We start from the raw sequence: 19,772 nt of genomic DNA, 5'->3' as shown, positions 1-19,772 counted from the left end.
TATCGTTGTATGCCATTTATGGGAGAACTAGAATACCTTTATTAGCTTGCTTACAGTTTAATGGTACGCCAAACCATTTGTGTATTGCATAAAATCACATCGACGTATATTGCCAGTGGAAGTTATCAACCCAAATCTGCTCTTTGAGAACGTGAACCATCTAATATAAAAATTTGACCTTTAGCAAGAGAAGTGTATAAAAGGACTTGAATTGTATTTTTTACAATAAAATATTAAGGAAGAAGAAATTTGCTAAAATGTCTTGTTTTGACAGGGAAAAAATGACGGTAATTGTCACCCGTATAAAATTACACCGCAAATATCAAATGCTTTAACTTTGCAAATAATAACCATGTTAAAAGTGGGATAATCCACAGCTAGCCGTGCACGTGGAAGCCAAGAACCACTGGACGCTTACAGTTAACCAAGTTTTTATTGATCATCACTATGTTAAGTTATAAAGACAACTTGTGAAAGTACTAGGTTTAGTTTTACTACAGTTTATTCTGTAGCTAAACTATTAAAACTACAAAGAACGGTTCTCTGACTGCATATCCTCTAATTTGGCATTTTTCTCACATCAACCTGTAGAAAAATATTTTTTAAATGGAGCCTTTTAATTTTTTAAGTTTTGTAAGCATATGCAGATGTTGTACTCTCTTCGACTGCTCTCGGAAATTCGATAATTCCCACATCAACCCGGAAGTAATGTATGGAACTGTGCTCCTTACTGTTAGCCCTTACTAGACTGAAGGGCTGTACACCGTAAATACCATAAATGTTTTGTATAATGTGTTATTTTACTAAATCATTTATTGATGTTGCTATACACTTATAACGTCACTAAATCCAGGGAAGTATCGAATTTCCGAGATGTCTGTCAGTATTTATGCTCCCTCACGCGCTCCCGCATGTCGTGTTTACCACTTGGAATCGGGCGTTCGTACGATTGTTACCTAGGAAACTCATGACTTAATTTTGCTCGTGCACACACATTTATTCAATATAAAATATAGCAGCGTCGACACCGAAGCGCAGTCGCCTGACACGTAAGCGCGCGTGCCGTTCGTTAAAAACTGCAGAAGGCGTCGTGCGATTATTGAAAGATCGCGAGTCGATTCAGTCGAGTCATCCAGAAGAACCGCTTCGAACGAAGCGCGTCTCCAAACAAAAGCGTCGGACGACCAGCCCTTGGATCTCATCCAACACCAATGCAAAGCAACGCCCATGAAACATCGCTCGTGTGACGCTTCGCGCACGCATTTCTCCCGCGAGTCGGTATGGAGCTCTTTCTGAATGAATAAGAGATGAACGCGGCTGGATCCAGTCAGGCGCGGCGTGCGCTCGGATACGCTCCGGCACTGCGCAGTAAATCTCTGTTGCGCTTGGGGTGGCTCCGGGGAGGCTCGTTCGGCTTGTGGTACCGTTGAGACGGAAGGTTTAGGAGGACGCCCGCGTCACGGAGGCCCTCGGCTGCGCGCATCAGCGTCCGTGTGTTGTTTTTACGGGAGCGCACCGAACGACCGAGATTGTTTTTGACGGTACGTGACGATTTATTTTCACATTTCTTTGAACAGTCTATTGCTGTTACAGAAGAACTTGGGGTTTAAACGCAAACGCTTAATATCGGGTTTTATTGGACGTTGACGTGCCTTTAAAACCAACATTTTCATGCATTTATTGCTTTATAGGCGACATCGATCGCTACAACTTTGTTCTTAGACTTAAATGCCATATAATTGTTTTCAGCACATGCCACAGGTTCTGGGTTTAAAGTCTTGTTCAACAAGAACAATTCTTTACAAATCTGCCACTAACCTCGTTTCAGGGCTTTTACCTCATTTCCATATATGTTGGAGACTTGACGTGCATCCATTCTATACTCTTCCTCATGCATTGGCTGGGGTTCGAACCCATGACCCCAAAATGCTGTCGATGGAGATTTGTAACTTCAATTGTTGAAGCCTTATTCCCACGAGTGCCATCCTAACATTACACCAGAACTCGGTCTTTGTGCCCAAAACACGTTCCAGGGTTCCCACGAGCCTTTGTATCTTGAGTTTGAGCCACAGAATCGTCAACTGTAGTGAAGTGCTGCTTTAAAGAAAGTTTGAGAGCAGTTTTCCTCCAGTAATGAGGTCACATATGGCTTTCCTTTGAAGGGCAGCTCCAAAATCCCACAACAGGACTATTTAGACCAGATCCGTGGATGACATGACACAGCTGCTGGTTCGGTCATTAATGCCAGCAGTCTCTAGCCTCTACTTATTTCCCAGCATACTGTAGAATCTATACAACACATATCTGATGGATCAGTGGTTTTATTCAGGGCCACGTGTTATCGGCCACACCCAAAAATTGTGATTTAAGTCTAAAATGCCACGGATTGTTCCCCAAAATGAACGCTTCATCTTGATTTAAGTATTGAATGTTCATCTCTGCGGGTCATTGACTGTTATTGGATATTACATCAGACGGATTTGGAAGAGTAGTTGCAGATGCTCGGGATAGAGACTTATAGGGTCTGACATCACTGGAATGTCTGAAATATATACGTTGCGTATGGTCTGACCCGGTCAGATATAGATATGAAGGGAGAGGGAAATTATAGCGGCTTGCGATAAGAGGGTTCACTGGAATGATGGGCATTACTGTATTTATTTACTACATTAAAGTTTATTTTACTTTTCAAGGTCCAGATTGTAATAATCGTATATTGAACAATCAGGTATTGCTGTTTTTTATTGACAAGGTGAGTTTCCTCAAAGTGTCATTGATGTTTAGTAATGTAGTGTTTGAATGTTTTTAAGCTTTGATGTGATGTGATATTTTATTTTTAAACAGGAAATTAAAAAAAACAGGTTGTTTTGATTGGTTGATGAGAAGCGTTCTGTGTATGACAGGTGGTTGAAGGGGAGGGGTAAGATCAAATAGTTTTTACATTTTTTTGAATAACTGATAAATAGTTCACATGTTTTTGTAAAGTAAATGAGTCGTATTTGCTTTCATGTTCATTTTGAAAAGGAAGAGAGGAGATGATCTAGGAAAAAAGCCAACGAGTGGAGAAGTTTCATTTTAGGAGGTTCAAATCTTGCGGCATCACCTCGAAGTTGATGCAAGGCCTTGAAATACCAACATACAGTAGGCGGATGAAAGCAGATACGTGCAAATTGTGAATTGCGGTGAAGCTCTGTTGTACTTGGTGGACATTTTGGACAATGCAAATAACAGGTAATATTTTACAATAATGCTGAAATTGTTTAATGTTTTGAATATGTAATGTGAACCGTTTAACGTCCTCTACAGCAAAATATTGTTCATGCAATAAGTAATGGTTACACATGGCCGTGGAGACCATTTTCAGTTTTCAGAATTTGCTATTTATAGGTTTGTGACTAACAAATGATCGTTTTTGTTTTATTCTGTGAACTTTTAAAGACGTTTCTTCCAAATAAAAGTTTAGTTTCTCTTCATAAATGGGAAAAATGCATTAGTATATTAAGAAATTAACATTAACCAAGGTTATCGTTTCTTGTAAGGCATTACCAAATAACATTAAGAAAACAAAACATACAAAATAACTGTATTTTAAGTTGAAATGTTTTTTTTTGTCTTTGCATTTCCGCTTTAGTGTTTGCTGTTTCTTCTTGTTGTCACACTTTGGTTCAAAGTCAAGGGCATTGCCGTATAAGACACAACGCTGTAAGCTTATAACCGTATTCGCTTGTTTACAAAGAACATTATCCATGTGTGGTTAAGGTGCTAATATGTTTCGTGTGTATAGTAGAAGGAAGGATTTAAATCTGTGGTTGTGATGAGGTTAGATGAGAAATATGATGTTTATTTATGTACGTACATATATGTTCCATGACATGCTGAGTGTTGATTCACGTGGGCAGTGTGGGTTTGAATCTGGTTTGTTATTTGTGTGTCATCTCGGTTTTACGTTGAACTTATAGCTTTCATCATTTGTCATGTTATTCCAGGCTGGGAGACATTTTCTCGTCATAAAGAAGAATGATTTGAAAAAGAGAGAGTGTTTATCTTAACTATGCCAAAACACTTGTTCTCCAGCTTGACTTTTGCCTCTCGGCTGTGTGCGTATTGCCTTGTTCTAGTTTGAAACATTATTTGGTATTTGATAAAAGAAGGTTTAAAACTATAATGCACTGAATGTGAAAAGAATCACAATTGAAATTGAAATCATTTTAAATGCTACCGTATACCAGGCCTTGAATAGAAATGATGGTCATTACAAATAAGTGTCGCATTTATTCCTCAGTCACATGTTCATTTCTGACCTTTTTCTCGAGTCTGAATCAAGATAAACATGTGATGTTTTTATTTGAATGTATAGATTTTCATTTCAAATCCGCAAATGTAGTCCAGAGTCAATCAAACATCAGAAGTGACAAAGCAATGACTTTGATAAAAACACAGAGGATCTTTTCTGTTATTTTGACCTTTATTTAATGCAAACTTAAACAATATTTTTATTTGCAATTTGGGAGATTATTTTGAAGTTTGTAATTTACAGAATTAAACAATTCGTAATTCTTTACGCACGCTTTCTTAAATTGTGCGGATTAAGAATCGACTAAATCTGGTTTATTAGTGAAATATGTGCCTGTTTGTAAACCACATTATAAACTAGATGTTATTATTCACATGTTTACTGATCAGTTTTAATTGTGACATCAATCCTGGGTACGTCATTGTCTGCAGAATGGACACAGATAAAGGTCAAGGCTATTTCCCGACATTTCTCTTAACCGAAGGGAAAATAAACACAACTTCCATCATATTCACTTAGTTCCTGAAATAGACTATACATCACGGCCTATTGTTCGTCAAACTCCTATGACCCTTTGGTCAATAAAGACCCGGACGTTTATCCGATGACCTTTGTTGATGATGTAGTGGACGTGTTCGTTGTGTTTTTCATTAGATCATAAAATTAGATTTTTAATGAGCAAACACGTTATTGTGCTCCATTAGCCGATTGTTTGCTGATATCCATAAAGCCGTCTCAGATATGGGTCAGTGCTTTGCCACACGAGCGCTCAGGATCTGCTGCTTCATCTATTAATAGCGTAGTCATCCTCATGGCTGTATAAATAAACACTGAAGGTGTTAAAGTGGGAGTGTGTTCCTAAAAGCTCAACATGACAACGGGAAATGTACACAGAACATTGTACAAGGATGTTGCTCACAAAGCTTGATGAAAACGTTAGCTGACTTCAACCAATATCCTTATAACTAACTATCTTTCTTTCTTTTTCTTTTATTTGTTTGTTTGTTCCTTGTCTTTCTTACTTAATATATAAAGGAACCACATGCAAGATTGGCTGTTTTGCTCAGGAATCTAAAAATATTTTGACTGCATGTTGGTGGATTGTAAATGTTTTGTAAGGGAAGTCTGAAATACTTCTCGAGTGACTCATCACATCTGTTTAAGTTGTCATTTCCTCATCCGGTCTGGAGGTGATCCTATCAAAGGAAAGAATAACAATCCTTATATTGTGGTCATGTATGACGCTTGCCAGAAGTCCATCCTTTCTGGAAAAGAAATTGTCAATCTGTGTTGGGTTCTATTGGTGGGATGTTATCTTCCGATATAAACATCAAATCCTAAGTAAAGGAATTGTGTAATGGTATTAATGGTAAACCGCCGATTGTTCGTCATGGATACAATGCCGTAATGTCAAAATGAAGGGCTGAACCCGGATATCCTCATTTAGCGGGATAATCTGTTGGCGTCTCCAAGTGTCTGGTCATATATGCAAGGCCAGCGTTTAGCCTGAGGTTCAAAGGTAAGACCTCTCGCAGGAGGCTTCAGACTGGTGATGATAATGATATAAGATCAGTAGCTAATGGATCTTATGTGAACTGACAGTTCCTGGAAGAATCACAATCACAGAGAGACCTGCTTAAGGCTGTGGGGAGAACAGACATCCCCCATTACATCAAACATAGTGGAGATGTCCAGCGGCCTGCACTTGGGCTTACACTGACGGTTTCTGTGGTTTATATTTTATAATCTGCCTATAAGCCTTTGGAAGCATAAATATCCATACGCTTCAATAAGATGAGCTGTAAAATAGAAAGCAGAGAATTAGGATGTACCGTTCGTTGATTGAAAAGAAAAAGATGATTGTATTATAATAATAGAAAAGAGAGACATATGCACTCTGCGAGAGGTGGAACAATCTCATGATCATGATGAAAAAAAAAATCAATGGATCAGGCGCAGACAGCGGAATGAAATGAGAAAACTGCTTAGACGGGGATTAATATCGTGACCGATAAATCCAACAATTCTCCTCTTAATCCTCACGCAACGACCAGACTCGTCTTCTGTGTGTGTTAGTGGTGGGGATTTGATTCACAAATGATTCAGTGACTTGAATCAGTTCGCTAAAACGATCCGTTCACTTAGTGGCACTTTTTGCAAGACGTGAGTTAGCAACACGCAAGTCTTTTTTGTGCCAACGAATCTCGGATCGTTCGCGTCACAGATTTCTCAAACCAGTTTCGAAAATCAGTTATTGAGCAAGTATGCTGTAGCATGACATTAACCTACCATTTTATATTTCAGACAGAGTTGGCGATAGAGAGCCAAAAGTGACCAATCGCAGCCTTAAAGGGACAGTTCACCCAACAATGAAAATTGGGTAAACATGTACTCACCCTGAAGTTGTTTGGGGTCTGTATACACGTCTTTGTTCTCTTGAACACAGAATAAGATATTTAGAAGTATGTGGGAAACTAAACAGTTGTGGGGCACTATTGACTACAATAGTAGCTTTGTTTCCTACCATAGAAGTCAATAGTGCCCCAAAATAAACTGTTGCCGAGTAAATAATGACAGAACATTTATTGTAAACGATTGCTTTATAAATGAATCTACACTTTTTATTATTCGTTTATACACTTTTGTCACAAATAACATTGTGTCATTTTGTAATGTATTTTTCATGATTTTTAATGCTGTAGCTTGACAGTCCCTGGACCCCATTCGCTTTAATTTAATGTGTGAAAAGGAGTCAACTTAGGGCTTTTTATTTTTAGGTGAACTGACTCTTTAAATAGCTTGAAAGTTTTCCGTCGCTGTGTAGTTGGGCTGTGCGGGGACACGGGGAGAATGATTGACCTAGTTTTGGTTGAAGCATCGCTTTTCTGACTGTATCTCAGCGTGAAGTCTCTGTGATACGCTGGTGTGAAAATATCATGCTGACCATCACAAGGCCGCACACATCAGAGGTGAGGAATAATCGAGACATCTAACACTTGCTGTCGGCTCTCTCGGCGGTCTGCAACCCTTTATGATTCCATTAGATCCACCAATTGTGACGCTTTTATCAGACAATCACAGCCAAAATGATGCTTTCAGGAGCGTAGGAGATCTCAAGGGAAGACCATAGAAGTCGCATCAGAATTTGTAAAGCTTCTCATTCTGTTATTAATTGTACAAAAAAAATCCTACACTGTATCGATTGAAAATGCATCGCTTGAATGCACAATAAGTTGCATTGGATAAAATGTAAGTTTATTTATTAAAACTGTGTAAATATGCTAGGGCTGCTCGATTATGACACCATTCATAATCGAGATTGTTTGGCCAATATTGAGATCCCGATTATTTAACACGATTGCTCATTAACCTTTAAAACAAAACTAAGCAAAACTATTTTAAAATTGAACTGAAAAGAAATAACAATAGATGTCATCTGGTTTTCCGAAACATCCCAAACAAGGCGTTTGACTTGAACACACGTAAAGATAAGTACGTTAAGATGTTGATCTTGGCACATGTTGATAGGTTTGTCTGAATTGCTTGCTGTGTTCTTACGACACTGCGGAATAACAACCCCATACACATGCACCTCACGGACGGGCAAACATACCCCACCTGTCGTCTGTTCCATTGACTGTGACATTTCCCTGGAAAGCGTCTCGCTGTCAGATTTTAAACAATGCAGCGCAGTAATGTGTGGGAGAGTAACAGCATGCCGGTTACATAAGCAGCGGACCGCCCGTCGGGACCTCCTCAACTTCTGCTTCCTCACATCCATGTTTTTATAGCTCAGCCACATTCACAACACAAAGTTTTAACATGTCACAAAAAACATGCTGGATTTTGTAGTATTGCAGTAGTCACGTTTACTCTTTGTACTGTGTTTAAAAAGGGTACGGCTATTGTTTCAAATACAAAGAGATGAAGATATGAGGAGAAACAGAGACGGATGGAGCAGAGACTTATGATTAGGAATTGCATAACTACAGTGCGTCCCAAAAAATGTTGGTTGTTCCAACACTTAGTAAAAAAAATGAAATCATTTGAGTAAATATTTATTTTTGGGTGAACTATCCCTTTAAGACGACATATAACACTTTATTGACATCTGTGGCTAGTATAGTTGACAGTTGGTTTACTCTAATGGGATGTCGAGATCTTGAGATGTCTGAGTGTGGTTGAAGCCGCTATGAAGCTGCTCAGGTTGCAGCGGCAGTAGAATTGGTCCAGTCAAGAGATGTATACATTTAGAGACTCGAAAAACAGTTTGGGATTTTAGAAAATGTGTTGGATGCTATGCAGTTGCGTTCTAATTGCTTTTGGTGCATTGCTGTGCAGTTGCCAATATTTGCGCTAAACTCTTGCGTGCCGGTGTTGAGAACCTCTTTTCTAACTGGTTGCTAGTTTGTTTTGGTTTGTTATCGGGTCATTTTCACAATGGTCATGGTCACAAACCAAATGCAAAAATCCACCCGATGTAGCCATTAATACGTTTTGTACATTCATTTGTACTTGAAAAAACACATGTCCCACTCCCTATGTTTAACTCTCTTACTCTTAGATTTGATTGTGCCTCATCATGCTAGTTTTGAGGTGACTTAGCCATCTTTTGGAAAATTAGCCTTTCATGGGAATTTCTCACTGGTGTTACAGCAACAATGACAGAGAACTCTATGCAAATAATAAGTCGATTAAATAAATAACAAGATTCAACAAAATCAGGCGCGGATTAACGCACAGGCGGGCCGAGGCTGCAGCCTAGGGGACCCACCTGTTCAGGGGCCTCGGATTTGCAAGATGGGTAACTGATTGACAGAATCCAATTATTTACTCCTTTTCCTCTCCTCCCTTCTCTTCTAGGTACCATTCTTCTTTCATGAACATCCTCCCATTGACAACCACAGCGTGGAGCCCATCCCTGTCTCAACCCGATTCCTGGATCTCAAGGCAAAACGGAGATCAGGTTCTATCTCCAATCTAATTGTTATTCTCTTCAGTTCTTACAAATGGACAGGAGAAAACCAGCCTGCATTAACTGAAAGGAAATAACAATGCCAGTAGCAGGTGATTCATTTTCACTTGCACAGCAATGTGGGTTACGATACTGAGACGCTTCACATTCCTTTAAAACCATATTTTCACACTATGATACCTCTGAGACTTTAAATATGGACCTCTGAGAGATCTGACTCTGTGAGTTGGGTTTTGTAGACCCAGCTCGGTTTTTTATTCTTGATTGGATGCATTAAAGATACCCCAACCATGTTTGGTATTTGAAAGGGGAGACATTTATTGATGCCAAACATCACTTCCAGCGAACTGAGTGAAAGAACCTGCATACTAGAGCTGTGGGTTAGTCTGCCCATCTCGGCCCTAAACCCAAATCTCAAGCCCCTACCCCTTTTTTTTGCCATTTTGCACCTATTTCTTGATCCCACCTCAGCCCGACCTCCACCATTCGCCCCTCGCTGGCCACGGCAGTCCTCCCTCCCCGCTACCGTCCCCACCCCGCCCCTCCTCATCACCCTCCCCCCTCCCCCCACCACCCCTCTACCCAGGTCACCATGGCTACCGGCACGACCACGACGGCCCGTGAACATCTCCTTGTGGTGAGGCGGCGAAGCCCACACATGCGCTACACGCTGAGCCCCGAAAATCTCCGCACCCTCTCGGCGCAGGGTGCTTCTGGAAATGTGGGAAGCTCCAGAGGAGGAGCCCCGGAGCCGATGGGCCTGCAGAGGGCCAACAGCGACACCGACCTGGTCACGTCGGATAGCCGTTCGTCTTTAACAGCCTCGACGTATCAGTTCACGCTCGGGCGGGGACAAAACATGGTCATCTCTTGGGATATCAAGGAGGAAGTGGATGCCACCGACTGGATCGGGCTGTACCATATTGGTAAGATTGTCTTAAGGCATTAATGAAATTGAATGAAAAACGAATCGCTTTGGATAAAGGCATCTGCCGAATGTATAAAGGTAAACACTTCTTATGTTCAGACACGAAAGCTTTTTAGGTTACATTGATATGCTAGACACTTAAGTCATTTCTGACCTGCAAAGGTGAGTGAAATGCAAGGTTAATCTCTGTTTTGCCGCTCCACTGATCTGAAGATGGGTGAGTCGTAACTTGCTCGTAATGAGAGAGCTGAAGCGCGAGCTGTTAAATGTAAATAAGCGAAAGACCAGCCATACAGCTGACTCAGTAACTCATTGGCTCGATTGCCCGAGTAATTAGCTGCGTTTTATCTAGCATTTCTCTCTCTCTTTTGAACCCTCACTCGACCGATGGTAGAATCTCATTACTCGGCGCTATTGCTGATGGTGTTTTGATTTGCAGAGGTGATTTTATCCCATGAGACGGTGAGCAACCGTGGACAAGCTGGAATCCACCAGCGTCCATGGATTCGAAAGATTATTAGAGCGGCTGCGAAACATTTAACCATTTATTGGTCAAGATGCTGTTGAAGTACAAGGAGTACTTAAATACATAAATACATAAAAGATATTTTTCTTTCTTGCATTTACTCAAGTAAAAGTTTTGAGTAGAAATACTTGAGTGACAGTAAGAAAGTACTAGATGTTTAATGCACTTAATCTAAAAAATGCATTTATCAAATGTATAGCGGAGTAAAAGGTATGAATTGTACTGTAGTGAAGTACACGCACTACAGACACTTGAAATGTACTTAAAGACTTCACTGCTGTCCACATCTGGTGTAGTACGGCAGATGTGGTATATAGGATTCAGGAGCTGTTACAGTCAATGAAAAGTGATCCAGCTGTATGAAGCCATTGATCTGGACGGGGAGAATCTTCTGTGGCCTGTCCCAGATAAAGGCTTTGTGTAGGGACTGTGCCATTAATCGATCTACTCTGGAGTTCCCTTTATACCTGTAGTCTGTAGTACCCCACAGTAACTGCCTTAACCCGACTCATCTCGCACAGAATGTACTTGACAGGGGTTTTATTGATCTGATTAGTTATGATTATTGTTCGGTTTGTGAGTTTGTTGAATTTGAGTGTCACCAATATATTGATAAAATGATTTTAATGAATTAGTTTGGAGTTCTAGTGGTAAAATCTCCTTAACCATTAAAGTCTCTTTCAGTTTTATTATACCAACATTGACTTGAATTATGACTATAAATCTACAGCCGTTTATTTCATCCATCGCAAACCTCATGGCACAGTCATTTTAACCCAAACAAAAAAATGATCATGTAAAAGTGAAACCAGTTTTTGGAGTATTTTGAGCTCCTTAGGAATTAGGCATATCCACCCCAAAAGATTCATTACACAAAAAAGAAAAACAATAACAATAACAATTAATAATATGTATTATCATAATTCATCCGGATATTGCTTGATCAAAAATAATGTATTAATATGAATAATAATACCAATAAAAAGGATGATGATTATGATGGTAATGATAATAGATTCAGTACTATTGTTATTTAATATTTTTTTGTATAATGACTATTTGGGGTAAATATAAGTGTAACCGTGGTCTTATTTTGGTTTATATTTGACTTATTTTCAGCATGTGGTCATGTTACGTCTAATTGGCTTTCCAGTAAACAGTGTGACGTAAGGCATCACTGCACTGGATCCAGAGGTGATTGATTTTGATGTGAATGGTGTGACAGAGTCGGGCGAGTTGTGGCTTTTTGTAGACGGGCTGTAACAAAGGCCCGGTGTCAGATCAGTGATACAGTTTCAGGTCAGCATCTATAGATCACAGCAGACAAGTCTAGTCTATTCACAGAGATGCTGACACAATGAGTATTGACTCTGAACTGCACATCGCTGGTCTCACATCACTCACTTTTCAATGATCCTAAATGAGATTTTATGTTTTATGTGCAGAAATAACAATTACTTCCCGTGTATTATTATGTCAGGCACTCGGTATGATTTTTTGACTTGATTCTAGTTCCAGGTCATTCTCCTGATATATTGTAAGCTAAATACAATAATATACACATATAGGATCATTTTTGACATGCATTAATAGGGGTTAATTCATTTTTTGCTCCTATATATATTGCAGATATGATATATTTGTAAACATAGTTGAGACACACACAAAAAATAATGATGCAAGCTGAAATCAATACAAGTGTATCTGTTCTTCTTAAATAAGAGTCGTATTAGCTCGGTTGAAATAATGTTTGTCAAGGCCAGATAATCAAGAGTGAGTTATTGGGTCTCTGGTTTGTGTGTAGTTGCATTGATTATACTGGAAATTAAAGCTAATGTGTTTATGGACTCCATTTACCCACAATGCCATCTGTCTGCTCTGAATTAGTGCCAATCAATTCATTAGAGCCGTCTATTTACTGTGCCACTAAATTCTGATCTTTCGGAGATTCATTATTATAAACTGAGCACCAATCTTGGTCTTTGTGATAATATATACTGTACTCTAATATATGGTTATTTAAATAGTAATGTACATATAAGCTATGGCCTGATGTCCTGTCTCATGTTTTGAGATATTGTAAACGTATCAATCATCAGATGTATAGTGGAAATTATAGCATTTTTGTCTCCGTCTGGAACTATACATTGGTGGTACATGAAGCTTGGATCTTGGACCTGATCTTACAATGTTTAGTCTCTGTACGAATCATTGCAGTAATAATAAATATTGCAATTTTACAATTATGGTTCTGTTTGTTAATAGAGTGCATTAACGTCATGTATGTTTCTTCCAACGATTCTATGAATTGCTTACAAAAGGGTCTCGGTTTACTCAATTTTCAAAGCCCAAATTGGGTGTTATATAAAATAAACATAGCAATGCAAAAATGTATGCAAAATGTATTTCTAAAGCACGTTTCACAATTTGCATTGTTATGCAACAGTAAATACGTAACAAATCTGTATGTAAATAAGGAACAATAAATGATCGAATGATTTAGTGACTTAAAGCCACAATATGGAAGAATTTTGTTATGAAATATCCCAAAATAACTTGCCGAGTGAGATATATTTCATGCAGTTGTGTTCCCAAGAATGTGCAAATCCAGAGAAATTCCTATTTAAACTAATATGTCCCGTCCATCGTCTCCCTTGTATTTGTTGCATATCAGTGACTTAATATCCGCTGCTCCTCACGACCCTCAGTTTCCGCTTGTAGAAACTACGGCAACGCTCAAATGCAGAAGTGCTTATTCAGCATCTGCGACGCAGCATCTATTATTATCTCGATTACTCTTTGTTGAGTAAAGGAAACACAAACAAACGTAGTTTCCGTTTTAAACGACGACTGTATGACTGTTTTAAAAACGTAGAACTGTGTTGCATTACGCTACCAAATCAATTGACAAACTCCTTCACACACTAACTTAGCTTTAATTCATTACGATGACTTGATGGCCGATCTCCATACGTCTCTGGATGGTGAAAACCACATGTCCCATAATTCCACTGTCCTACATAGCGTCATTTAGCTTTGCCTTTTCTTGTTGTTTCGAAAGTGAACCATCTAGCTGTCCAAACTTACATTTGACTCTTACTTCTGTGGAACACAAAAGAAGATATTTAGAGAAAAGTCTCAGTGGTTTTTTGCTCATACAATGGAAGTCAGTGTTGGTTTGAAATGAGGTGATTTAAATCTATGATTCTCATTTTTGTCTGAACTGTCCCTTTAACATTCTTGCATAATCACTACTATACAAGTCTATATACTAAAACTGTGGATACACATAAAGTCCTTTTATTAAAGTGCATCTGTAGTTGAGTGCTCTGTATATATTATGCATGAACAATATGTTGAGTTGTAGTCCTGCGTTCTGTATTGAGATTTATAAGACCGATGAGCGCTGCGAGTTTGTTTGATCAGGGTCACGTCGAGATGACAAACAGGAAACACTTAAACCGGAGTCCGGACAAACTCTCAGGACAACACCCTTTTGTAGTCTACAGTATTTGTTCTTTAGACCTATAGAAAAGACCTTAAACCCAGGAGAGAATAAACCCGTGGCGACGTGGTCATAACTGCGTTCCCAGCGCCCACCAATCCTCTGTTGTTTCACAATCACGTGACTCCTGCTCTTTCTTCTTTAATTCTTCATTTATCCAGGTATGACAAATGTTTACACTCCGTGTTTTGTGTGTTCACAGACGAGACGTGTCCCTCTAACGTCTGGGATTCGAAGAACCGCGGTGTTAATGGTACTCAGAAAGGGCAGATTGTATGGAGGTTAGAACCTGGGCCGTACTTCATGGAACGTAAGTGGAACTTTGTTTTTCAGTTTGACTGTTTTTTTAGTGCATGACTAGTATTATTGATCTTACTTGGGGTTTGCCAACCGTTAACAGTCAGAGCGACGGAAACACTATGAATATGGTACATGCATATACAGCCGCGGGCCATAACAAAATCAAACCTTAACAGCAACGTGGAAGACTAACAGCATGACAAGAAAACTCAAGGTTAAAATTTGTTTTTCCTAAACGCATTTAGAAATATGAGAAGCAGACAACAATATGTTTCTATGATCGATCTTTTCATCCATTACGATTTTCTTGTTTCTTGTACTTGATTTATTTTGATCATAATGAATGAATGTAATTTCTTTAAGCTGGAGAACGTTGCGTATGTGTTTGCGACAAATGAAGCGCTTTCACCTTGTCTGCTGCTGACCTGTGATCACGATGAAACGCGTACATTTTCAGAAACAACATTTTTTGTTTTTCTTTCCTCAGCTGAGACCAAAATCTGTTTTAAATATTATCACGGAGTGAGCGGGGCACTGAGGGCTACAACCCCCTGCATTACGGTGAAAAACCCAGCAGTTACAGTAAGTGTGTGTCAGTAGTCGTCAGATGCAGATGGGAAGATAATATGTTAAGATGACGACACAACACGTATAGACTGTGATTTTCAACATATATTAGAAAAAAGAACCAGACGTCCACTTTCCACATCACTTTTGGTCACTATTGTTGTTCATTAGCCTTCAGCTCTTTAGGATGTTTATAGTTGCCAAGCAACAAGGCGAATCATAGAATCAGTTAATGAGTGTATATTATTTACTGTATTTGTTTTATAAACACTTTTCACATCATCATCTGTATGCGAGTGTGTATTTCTCGGTCCATGTGTCCGTAGGCTCCATAATGATGCGCTGGAGATTGACTGAGCTCTATAAAGGCGTATCGTATGTCAGAGGCATGCTGGGAATGCGCAGAGAGAGAGAGAGAGAGAGAGAGATGCTTCTAGTGCAAAAGGCACATTTCACATATACTGTAACATGAGTGTAAACCACAGCACATCTCCACTTTATGTGTTAGGACTGATTGAATTGTTAGTGATGGGAGTGTAAGTGCAGGGCCAAATGACTAATGCTTCAACTGAGAGCAAGAGATTTGAACGAGTGATACCTCAGACGTAGAATGAGTTATATTGAGAAAGGGATGAGAGTCGGGTCCGGGGCCAGACTTGAGTCTGCATGCAGTCGACTTAATGTGTAGCAGAAACTCTGCATAGAAATGAACTATTGCGATTTCAGAATCTAAAGATAATTCTTTGAATTTTTAATGATAGAAAATGAATTTCTATTTGGGGTTCATTATGTATAATGTCATATGATGAACATGTATAATCGGAGCTTAAGGAGGGGAGATATTGAGGATCTGAACTGTGGTCTGATCGGGTGTTTGTGGCCTTTTATAGCATTTAGTTTTTAATCTTAAGGTTGATCTTACACCAGATGTGTACTGTACATAACTCTTAATGTAGTTCACTTCAAAGAGAACGTTTTTTTTATTTCTACTTACTACATCAAATGTTTTCATTGTGAAACGAAATCATTATTCTTGCGTTCTGTAGTTACTTGTGTGCCATTGAATCTGATTCAGTTAGTTATTGTTTATTCTCAAAACATTTTTCATTAAAGATAATGTTTTTAGGGCTGTCACAGAAAAGACGCATGAATTTCAAACATGGGAAATGTGTGTTTTTGGTACATTTTGGTGTGAATCCCATGTGATGACATGTGGTGATATGTGACATGGGTTATTAAGTGTCATCCCATGGGTTTCACATGGGATTCACACCAAAATGTACCAAAAACACACACGATCACACATGTTTTTTGCCCATGTGAATTTCGTGTGTCTTTTCTGTAAGGGAAGTGATTTAATCACGATCAATCGCATCCAGAATAAAAGTTTGTCTTCACATAATATGTCTGTTAAATTTTGTTTTTATAAACGCATACATGCAAGAAGACTTAAGAAAAATATAAACGTGAAATATCATTTATAAATAACTTCAATTATTAGTAAATATATGATACAATAATACATGTACACATTTCCTAATTACGGATACATGTATGCGTATGTGTTTATAAATACAAAATGAATATGCGCTGTTCCCAGACATATATTATGTAAACACAAACTTTTCTTCTGGATGCGATTAATCGCAATTAATTGTTTGGCAGTCTTTAATGTCATTATTTAAATAAAAGAAGCGATAGTATGTTTGTATTATTATCTTTATGTTTACCTCATTTGTAAGTCACTTTGGATAATTGTCGTCTCAATGTAAATATAAAATATAGCCAGCGGGAATTGCTCTTTATCCATCAAATGGTTGAAAGTTTATAAAAGTTGTAAGTGGCCTGTATGAGGCTGTGGCACACCATCAAATGATTCATCTGAATGTGAATTAAACATGCGCTTGACATGATTCGTATGAGATTATGGATCATAATATTCAGAAGCTGTCATGTTAGCACTCGAGAGTCTATAATCATAAATCACATGTACTAGCACATTAATGAGCAGGAACATTATAATGGACTTCAATTATTCATGCCACGAACTTACAGTCCTGTCTGAACTCTCTCGCAAAACCGTATCCACCCTTTCTGCTAAAACCCCATAGTAACCAGTCCTGCTGATGCTTTTACATGATATCTAAGTTTATTCTCATCACTGGTTTCACTGTGGTTTAAAAATGGATATCATTTGATCCATGTTTCAACAGGTTAGATTTTTCATCATCCAACTAAATAAAAGATGTTTGGTTTGAAATGTGTAATTGTGTGTTATGGTGCCCTCTGTAGGTCGGGGCAGAAGGCCAGCTGGACGGTCAGTCCGTAACGGAACATTGCAGGAAATTGGTCAGCTTCACTTTATCGGGTGTGTACACACAATACAAATGAAAGAGAACATGTGTAACATTATACAGCATCTGTACAGTTCATTCAGAAATATAGGTCATGTATTTAATACTGCAGATACAGATTGTAGACCTGCGTGATAATTGAACATACATCCAATTGAATTGTTGTGTATGATACTTTATATAAAATCATAATATTTGGTAACTATACGATATTAGTTGTGTTCAACGGAAGGCTTTAAGTTTTCTTCCTTATTTTGTTCTGTATCTTAACATATCTAATGATTCTCCATGAGCGGTTCGCATGTGTAAAGTGATGCACACCTGGCATATGTATCACAAATAAATATAAACGCAGTCAGTTCATTTATTGTACGAATCAAATCTTCGTCGGTGCGTTTGATCAATAATGAGGATTTGAGTCTGTTCATTTGATCATAACACAGATTCTCAGATCGCAGCACTGCTGTGATGTGTCATTTCATTAAAACATTGCTATGTTTCTGCCCTCTAGTGGCAAACACCTGCCAGTGCACCTGAGATTCCATATTATGCGAAACCCCTTCTTGGATTTTTCATTCTCGGATATTTTGCAGATATCAGGGCTCAGGGTTTGAAGAAAGGCATGTTTTTTAATCCCGACCCCTATTTGAAGATGAGCATCCACCCAGGCAAGAGAAACGGCTTCCCGACATTCACCCACCACGGCCAAGAGAGACGAACATCCATCATATCCAACACCACCAACCCGGTGTGGCACGGAGAGGTGACGCTGCTAAATGATCACTTCTCTCTGAGTGTGAAGATGAGATCATCCTGTTCAATACACAATACATTATTATGACATTATTGATTAACAGAATATCAGAATTTAACGCACGTATAATGTTGCAGGGTACATTTAACCTTTGGTATGTAAATGATTAAAGATTTAATATCTGTCATTGGGAAAACATGATTTTAACATGAAATGAAAATGAATAAAACAATTAAGAAAGTTAATCACCAGAGCGCCACAATATATATTAGACCTTTTTTATTCTATATATTTCTTTCACGTTCCCGTACAGAAGTACACTTTTGTTGCGTTGATGACGGACGTTCTGGAAATTGAGGTCAAGGACAAATTCGCCAAAAGTCGCCCGATCATTAAGCGCTTTTTGGGTCAGCTGACGATCCCGGTTCAAAGACTGCTGGAGAGACATGCGGCGGGGTCGGTGTTTCACTTTTCACATTTTACTCTGAGCATCTATTATGCATGAACCTCCATTAATAGCTGTGCTTTATTTTAGAAGCCCACATTTGCGATGGTTTATATGGAAATTAAAGCTGGAAACATCTCTTCTTTAGAAATTACATTTATGAAACGTCAAAATCGAATCAAATTGACTGTGTTATAAAAATGTCTGTGATTCGCAGGGATCAGTATGTGAGTTACACCCTTTGTCAGCGTCTGCCGACTGAACATGTGAGCGGGCAACTTCATTTCAGGGTGGAGATCACATCTAACGGACATGAAGGTACTTTTTTGTTGACGTGTTTATGATTATATAACTAAGTTCCGTGGGGTTCAATAGGAATCTCTCACGCTTTCTTAGACGCTATGGGGTCCCTTCTGGGAGCCTCCTCTGTGAACGGAGACCCCGGCAGCCCGTCGGACGACGAGGACGTGTTGCATCCCGCCCCTCGCGTGACCAGAGGCCCCTCACCCACCGGTTCCGAAGGGTCCCTGCACGGCGATGCCTTCAGACCCGACGAGTTCTCCGTGGACCCCGATGAAGATCGGCTCCTACGAGACGGGATCCCAGACCCCGGCGAAGCAATCCCGGGTCATACTCACAGACAATCCTCGCTTAATGATTACCTGGATGCCATCGGGGCTCCTAAAGGCCCCGGGGACAGACCCCTGGGAGCCGCGTCCCCTAAACTGCGCTCCAGTTTCCCTACAGACACACGGCTCAATGCCATGCTTCATATAGACTCCGATGAAGACGAGGAAGGACACGCTTCCCGGGATGCGGCGTTGACCAACGGGGCACAAGGACCAGGACACGCCTCCTCTGAACAGGACAAGGGGAAGGGTCCTGCGAAAGACAGGGGGAGAGTTGGGTCGGAAACGGCGAGCCCAGGCGCGGACACGGAGGCTACCGGATCGGGTTCGAGCAGCAGGACCACGACGAGCCAAAACGGAGGGGCGGAGGGAAGTCACGACTCGACACAAACCACTGAAGGCGCGCAGCAGCCAGCCGCTGTAACACAGGTCTGATGTGAAGCACATAAAATAGCATGAAAATAAAATAAAAATACGAGTTTTTAAACTAAACAT

The 19,772-nt window shown here is 39.5% G+C and overlaps 1 protein-coding gene across 5 annotated transcripts in view; it reads left to right on the top strand.

Annotated features, from left to right (window-relative positions):
• Nucleotides 1-1,234: 1,234 nt before the first annotated feature.
• hecw2b (HECT, C2 and WW domain containing E3 ubiquitin protein ligase 2b) overlaps nt 1,235-19,772 on the top strand; it is a 30,782-nt gene continuing 12,244 nt past the window's right edge. For 4 of the 5 annotated variants that reach the window (XR_013787035.1, XM_079462823.1, XM_079462822.1 and 1 more), the window contains exons 1-9: nt 1,235-1,541; nt 9,158-10,195; nt 14,431-14,538; nt 15,016-15,110; nt 17,388-17,463; nt 18,043-18,212; nt 18,517-18,659; nt 18,866-18,966; nt 19,045-19,706. Coding sequence is in view for 4 of the 5 variants with exons in the window: in XM_079462823.1 (XP_079318949.1) it covers nt 9,862-10,195; nt 14,431-14,538; nt 15,016-15,110; nt 17,388-17,463; nt 18,043-18,212; nt 18,517-18,659; nt 18,866-18,966; nt 19,045-19,706 (1,689 nt within the window). In the remaining variant the exon portion in view is untranslated. Of the gene's footprint in view, nt 1,542-2,844; nt 2,921-3,024; nt 3,232-9,157; nt 10,196-14,430; nt 14,539-15,015; nt 15,111-17,387; nt 17,464-18,042; nt 18,213-18,516; nt 18,660-18,865; nt 18,967-19,044; nt 19,707-19,772 lie in introns of all 5 variants that reach the window. The other variant, XM_079462821.1, reaches the window with a different exon arrangement.

This window comes from Barbatula barbatula (genome assembly GCF_947034865.1).
Source record: "Barbatula barbatula genome assembly, chromosome: 8".
Lineage (NCBI taxonomy): Eukaryota > Metazoa > Chordata > Actinopteri > Cypriniformes > Nemacheilidae > Barbatula > Barbatula barbatula.
The sequence above is the reverse complement of the archived record's forward strand: the minus strand, read 5'-3'. Positions and strand labels throughout refer to the sequence as shown.